Source organism: Lepisosteus oculatus, chromosome 22, assembly GCF_040954835.1.
Source record: "Lepisosteus oculatus isolate fLepOcu1 chromosome 22, fLepOcu1.hap2, whole genome shotgun sequence".
Lineage (NCBI taxonomy): Eukaryota > Metazoa > Chordata > Actinopteri > Semionotiformes > Lepisosteidae > Lepisosteus > Lepisosteus oculatus.
In genome coordinates this window covers 2520891-2528105 of record NC_090717.1, presented here as the reverse complement: position 1 = coordinate 2528105, position 7215 = coordinate 2520891, and the positions used below count along the sequence as shown (strand labels likewise).

Genomic DNA, 7215 nt, shown 5'->3' with positions numbered 1-7215 from the left:
TTTCCCGGCCTGGAATCCTAACATTTCCACGAGTTCCCAACCTCTCAAACTAGATAGGGACGCTACTTAATTAAGCCAACCTTTCCGGATCTAGTTCCCAGTCTCGTTAATTAGACACCTTATTTAGTTACTTCAAACTGCTGTATCCTGACTCCATCATTAGAGCTTCAACCTCTGTATGAACAGCCTTTTCTCTCTTTATGAAAGTTCATTCATGTCCCTGCTTCAGAGGACTGTCCACCTATCCTGCCAGTATCAAATCCCACTTGTATTTCCTGACATGCATCGTCATTTCTACCACCGCCAACTGCAGCATAACAAAAGTGTCGACTAATCAGGTTACAAACCAACACTGAAGTTCACTGCAGCAATGGCTCTGTTTGACATACACCCGTGTAGGAATAACATTTTCATCTTTCAAAAAAAGCCCACATTCACAGTTTCAGGGTGTCTTCAGTGGTGTGAGTGAGTATGAAGTGAAACTGTGTTAGAAGGGGCTAACTACTACAAGCAAGTAAAACCCAGTGGAGATCTGTCACTGTCCCTCTCTCATGCTTTCTTGTCTTCTGGTGTTGAAATGTCAGGTGAAGCTGTGAGAACAGACCATCTCCTCTGCCTCAGTCTCCCCCTCTCTCCTTGCTGAGTGAGAAGACACTAACAGACTTGCCTTTCTCTCTACTGTACAATGCCACTTCTTGTGAGGGACAGTTCAATCAGGCAGTCCAGTCCTCCAGGCCCTGGTCTCATATCACATCTCTCTCTGAACTATGTCCCTACTGCTCCACAGAATAACTCAAACCCAGCTCTGCATTTTTGACTGACATAAAAATATCCAATGTCACCACCTTTGAGAAACAAGCACATTCGAGATTTAACTTTTTTTAATCTTGTTTGTTGGTTTAATCTGGAGGGCACTGAGTATAAAATATGAATCTTATTTACAATTTACATGTTCAGAGAAGTTCCTAAACCTAAAGTATTTCAAAGGTCCCAGTAAAGATACTGAAAACAGCTACAGCTGATCATAGGGTCTTATATCTATGTACAGAAAACTGAGTCAAGATGACAAAGATTTATTTAAACAATCTTTACAGATTACAGTACAATTTTGGTAAACTATCCCCTCTTCAATCTGAGTGCACGCTGAATGTAATTGTTATACATTTAGTCTGCTTCCAAAATTATGCTCATCTGTTACTAGCTGCAGTGTTTAAAATTCACATTTTTAATTATTATAGCTTATGCATAATTTATTTCTCCTGTTCTCCTTGTCAGTGGATATTCCCTCGGACTCTTCCTTTTAGGGCATTGTATTAGGAGGTGTGCCACAATAAAGACACACTTCTTGCGGTCTCAGAGACTGTCCTGCGGTTACCTCACAGAGGCTGGATCGATGCAGATAGTGGATTCGGTTTTTCTCTGTCATTGAGGAAACGAGAGAAGTTTCCATCCTCATTACCTTCTCAGTTTAAAGTTGTGAAGAATATTCTTCTACTTCCACTGTGCTCCATAATGTATAGGAAAGATCAGTTATAAGATTACCGTAGCTGGCAGTTTGGAGATGATGTTCACTTACAATTGCAGCGCTTACTGGAGCACTGCTGTTTTTCTTGTACACCTAGAGAGCAATATCCCCGAATTCAATCGCCCTCCGCTTGAATGAAATAAATTAACGAGCTTTGTGGAAACATTGTTGTCATCTTCCCTGGTGCAGCTTGAACTGTTGGCAACACTTGTTTCGGGACGGGTGACGTCAAAGCCACCAAGACCCCCCGACGCGCTCTTTCGGGGGCGTGGCTGAACTGAAGCCGACACACCAATCAGCTCAGAGCGGGGCGGGGCTCAGACTCCAGAAGGCCAGACCCTGGAGGAGGAGAAGGAGGAGAAGACAGTTTGGCACGGGTTTGACAGCATCGCCACAGGGCCGATACATTCAAGTGTCACAGCTGGAAATGCATTGCACTAACTTCTCAGGAGCATCAGGTCCATGAGACTGTACCGCTTTGGTTTGTTTAAATGGCGACTTTTTAGTTTAAGGTAGAAAAACGCAGTTTGGGCTACTTTTACTCTTAAAAAGCTTTGGTGCACTAGATCTAGCAAGCTCTACTGCGTGCACTTTTTATTTTCAACTGATAAGTTAGGGCATTCAGGGGGAACGTTTACATAAATAAACGATGTCATCCGGCTCGTCTCCAGTTCCCTAGTTTCTTTTTGTATCACTGTTTGTCGTTGGTTTTTTTTTATTTTCCTCAAGAGGCTCTGGAACCTACTCCACCTTTATCAAAAACGCGCACACCCCTTCCCAGACCCTCGCTAGCATGGGAATTCCCAGCCCTTTCTCGGGACGGTGCTGCATGCTCGTGTGTGGAGTTTTGGCCGTTTTTCTGGGGATGTTCCTGCAAAGGTCCGAAGCTGGCTGCGCGAAACGGGGGGATTCGAAGTGCTGCACAGGGAGGAACAACGAGTGCTACGAATATACAAGGAGAAGGGCGGTCTGCTACTGCGACACGTACTGCCAGAAAACGGGGGACTGCTGTGACGACTACCAGCCCGTCTGCCAGATATCGGGTGAGTGGACTTTCTTTCCCGGAGAGTCTCTTTCTCCTCCGGCTCGCCGCTGTTGGAGACTCCCGGAGGTGGCTCGGACCCGCGGCGAGTTCCCCGGTCCAGAAGCTGTGATTGCGCGCAGGTGGGCTCCGAGGGATGTTTCCGCGACGGGCGATGCTTTAAAACTAAAAAAAACGACAACTGCTGCTGCTACAGTATTCACCTGGAGTTTATAAGAAAGTCAGGGAGGAGATGTGTGTATCTCGTTGCTAATTTTTCTGTGCTGTTTTCTCCACGTTAGAAGAGACGCGGTTTTCTGAGCTACAACGCCAATCTAGACTTCCAGTAGGTGTCGCTTTACAGCCTTCTAATCTTTTTTCGTAGTGTTTCTAAAATTTGGAGATCGGTTTAGGCACGACACAATATTTTTTACAAACTGTTTAATGCAGAGAATCAGGTTTTGATCTCAGTTTGCAAATTTACTTTGTTCTGTTTAATAGCGCTTTGAATAGATGCACAGGTGATTGTTTTTATGTGGTGAATAATTCACCCTTTTTTCCTACAACCGAAGGTACTGTAGCGTTGCTTTGATGGAGACCACTTGTTTTTTTTTGTTTTCCTCCTGTATTTGACCAGCTCTGTTCAAGCTCTTGTGGGCTGTGGGACTTGTTTTTTTCGAGCTGTGTTTGATGGGATGGGTGCAGGCTACTCCTTCGGTTCCTGGAAAAGCAAATGCCTCTCTGAACCTCTGACGAAGCAGTGAGTAAGATGCTCGGACTACTCTTGGAGAAGAAAAGTTTTATGGAGAACTTCAGAGTAACCCCTGTCTGAAAATACAAAAAAAGGAAGTCATGTGTGCGTGTATGTATATATACTGTGGAGGGTGTTGCTCAGCAATAGACGTTTATAGGAAATTATTGAGTTGATCTCTTTGAATTCCAGGCTTGACAGCCAGGGCTGTCAGTTAATGTAAGAGACAGTGGGTAATGATCATGCACAGTCATGAATGAAAAGAGTCTTGAAACGTATGGATTCATAGACCGTCATATTCCTGCTGTGAGTTCCCAGTGGTGTAAAATTGTTGGGAATGGCGATAGAGGGGGGGGAGGGGGTCCCTGGCATTGCTGTTCTGTCCCTTTATTAGTGACGCATGGCAATCCAGAGCAATTTTTGGAGCTCTTGACTTCTGCCCTCAGGGTAGATTTTCCTTCATCTCCTGGAAAAAACGGAATGCCAGTTCCAAGTCATGCGTGCAGCGTCAGCGTTTCAGACTGGAATAAGAGTCTCTTCGGGGGGGAGTTCAGCTCAGCCACTGCATCGGATAGGAGTGACACCCAGAAACAACAATCACCCATTGCAAAAGGGTTAATGATTCAGAAACAGGCCTACAAACACTTCTCCAGCTCAGAATGTAGTGGAGTCAGTTTTTCACCTTGAAATAGACCCAAAAGCCAAGATCCTTTCCTGTCAAAACCCATGACATCGAGGCTGCAGATGGCGAATGTCTTTTTTTTTTTTCTTCTCTTTCTCTTCCTTGGTGGGCAAACAAAGACAAGTTGAAAGACGAAGAGGTCTTTCACAGGACGTGTTACTCAGATCGCTGCAGTGAAATACCAGGTTTTATGAACGGGTGCAAATGTATACTGTCGGACAAGTGTCAAGCAGATACATGATCGTTATAAAATGTCTTGGAAATGTGTCGCTAGAGAACTGGGGTGAGAAGAAAGCCAACTGCCCTGTCCGCTACTCAATAGATCAGTTACTCTTACATCTTTGTTAGAGCAACACATACTGTAGATCTGAGTAAGCTGTGAAGCCTGAATCTGTACCTGAAAATCACTCTAGTATAAGACAGAGAGATAAGACTTTATTGATCCCGAAGGGAAATTGAGGTGTTACAGCAGCTCAGCCCAAGATAAGCAAAAAACGACTTCAGAATGGACTAAAAATGCAAAATGCACATAGGTCTATACAGATTGAAAGTACCACAGTATATAAATGCAGTGTCCCAAAAGTTCAATGGTGCAACATGCTGTCCATAGACGAGCAGATGAAGGCCTAGCAGTCCTAGCCTAGGGCATTGTTATACACCCTGACAGCTGCCGAGAGGAAGGACCTGTGGAAACGTTCCCTTGAACACCGTAGCTGGAGCAGTGTATTACTAAAAGTGCTCCGCTGCCTAATCACAGTCCCACGTAGCGGATGAGAGATGTTGTTCATGATGGCCGTGAGCTTGTCAGCAATCTCCTCTCCGCCAGCACCTCCAGGGGGACAAGGCTCTGCCCACAACACAGAGCCAGCCTTCCTGATGGGTTTATTGAGTCTAAACATAAACATGATCCATGAGCTGATAAATTCATAGAAGAGGAAAAAGCCGGGTTGAAGCATCCGAGGAAAGAATTTATTTTTCATATCTTAAACATTGTGGCTGAAATGTCTAACCTTTGAGTCTCTTGTTATTTAATGGGCTGTCGTTGTAGCCTGAAATGAATGAGCTTGACACATGCAAGTTAATGGAGCTTGGAACATTTGCACTGTGGAAGATGAAGGTTTGTCTGAATTTCGTCAGTGTGCAAATGAAGATCTATTTAGGTGGTTTATAAACACTCCTCATAGTGGCCTGAGTTTGCAAAGGCTGCATCATTATTATTCAGGAATGGGGTTTAGTGCCTCTGCATCGTGACTCTTAAGGCTTCAGAGCTTTTTGTGTGGAGTTTGCATGTTCTCCTGTGTTCCTGTGTGTTTTCTCGGAGTGCTCCAGTTTTGTTCCAGCTCTCGGCGAGATGTCGGCTGGTTGTTTGGCTCTTCTAAACTGCCCTTGTGTATCCTCTAAACTCTGTAGTGGACTGGCGTCCCACCTGGGATGTAGTCAATCTGCCTCTGGAAGTGACTATGTTCTTTCAGGCATGTGTGATTTTCTGATAATAGTCACATGGCCTGTTAATCAGGTCTTGTTGAAGCCATTTTCAGAAGAGTAGGATGATTTTGGATTGTCTAATTGTTTGAAGGTCTCAAGTACAAATGGTAAATCAAGGCAAGCTGTAGTGATAATACATGTTAAAGCAGTAAAATAAATCCTAAAATTAAATTAATATTAAACCAGTCCCCCAGCAATTTAAGATTGGTTGTGGAGAGAAAAGTCCCTATTTATCATCCTGTCGGGAGACTGGAAAAACCTGGCCTGTTTTCCCACTGCTAGTTTCTCCTCTGCTCAATCCAGCACTATATAAGGTAATAACAAGCGATTTATGGGCCGCATCAGTTGGACAGACACCAGAGATAGTCGGGATAAAGAGTAAAACATGAGGCAGGCAAGCTGTTCGCGGGCTGATTCAGATTCAGATTGCTGGACTGGGTGCACACAGAGGTCGTTTCTTCCACGAGCCCACACTTCAGTGTACCAGAAGTGAAAGCTCACAATCGGGAGAGGTTCCGGATGTTTCTGGACGATCAAAATACTTTTGCCCCTATAATTTGAGTTTCAAGGAGCGCGTTGATTAAAAGAGACCGCAAAGTCAATGATTGGCCGGTAGTCTTCCAGGACTATTAATCTGGCAAAAAAAACCCCAACAATTTATTATTGTATAGCGTGTAAATACTGCACACGTTCACAGATGCTGGAAAGATGCCATTGTCTTTGAAGGACAATTCAGACAGGCCTTGCTTGCAGTTATCAGAATTATGCAATCGCGTCCCCAGATTAGCGTGTAGGCCAAAATGATTTAATACCGTTTTTCTCAAAATGAAAGAGAGGATTGTTAATAACTGTTTCCATGTGGGTTGGGGAAAGCGAACTCAGATTGACATGCATTGCCATGTCCTGTGCAGAATATCGTTTTCTAGTTTTTGTTGTGTTTTAGTTTGGTGAAACTGTGTGTCCTGCTGTTTTTGGATAGATTACAAAATATACAGTATGCACACAGTGGGATTTCTTGTTGTTTTTTAAAAAGTTGTCTTCTTTGTTCCCACAATTACAGGCTAATCTTTCTCTATTTTTAATAGCATGTTAGCCATTCTTTGTGTTGTTATTACTGTAGCAGTTCTTCTAACAGGTGCAGAGCATGGCTAGGAAAGAGCTTCCTTTCACTCTCTTGAAGTCCCCTGTTCGTGTTAGAAGTCCTAAATGCTGGGGTGTTGTGTCCCTGCTTGTAGAGGAGCTGTGAAGCTGCAGTGGTTAAAATGGCAGCAGAATGGATCTGTGCATGTGGATGCTGCACACACAATCACGCACCGATCCCGTTTATTTGTCTTGAAAAGACGAAAAGGCTCAACAAGGGCCTCTTCAGCTACCTCGAATATCAGCACTCGCACAAAAAATGATAATTTCAGAACAAAAAAAAAAGCTATCTGTCAAGACGGTCAAAGGCAGCGTTTGAACTTACAAGTCCGTGATGAAAAATGGAAGCTGCCCTTAGTGACACCGGCTGTCGAGGGTGTATGATACATTGTGGCAAACAATGTCTGCAGTTCCTCAGGGACTTCAGCAAGGAAGTGTGATTTATTCAAGATCTAAACTGCTTCTATTTTAGGAATCCCGATGTATTGCTGCTCTTCACACAGGGAGCTTTCCCTTGGCATTTCCACGTTTCTGAGTGTCTTAATCTTCTGGTGATTGCCTTTCACGGGCCCTTAAGCCTGCAGGTGAAGTGGAAACCCATTATCGCAGAT

At 44.0% G+C, this 7215-nt stretch overlaps 1 protein-coding gene across 2 annotated transcripts in view; it reads left to right on the top strand.

Annotated features, from left to right (window-relative positions):
* The first annotated feature begins 1882 nt into the window (after window positions 1-1882).
* The window catches only part of LOC102692166 (somatomedin-B and thrombospondin type-1 domain-containing protein), a 33225-nt gene continuing 27892 nt past the window's right edge, over window positions 1883-7215 (top strand). For both annotated transcript variants that reach the window (XM_006640150.3, XM_015365939.2), the window contains exon 1: window positions 1883-2568. In XM_006640150.3, the coding sequence (XP_006640213.2) occupies window positions 2319-2568 (250 nt within the window). In that variant the 5' untranslated portion in view covers window positions 1883-2318. The remainder of the gene's footprint in view (window positions 2569-7215) is intronic.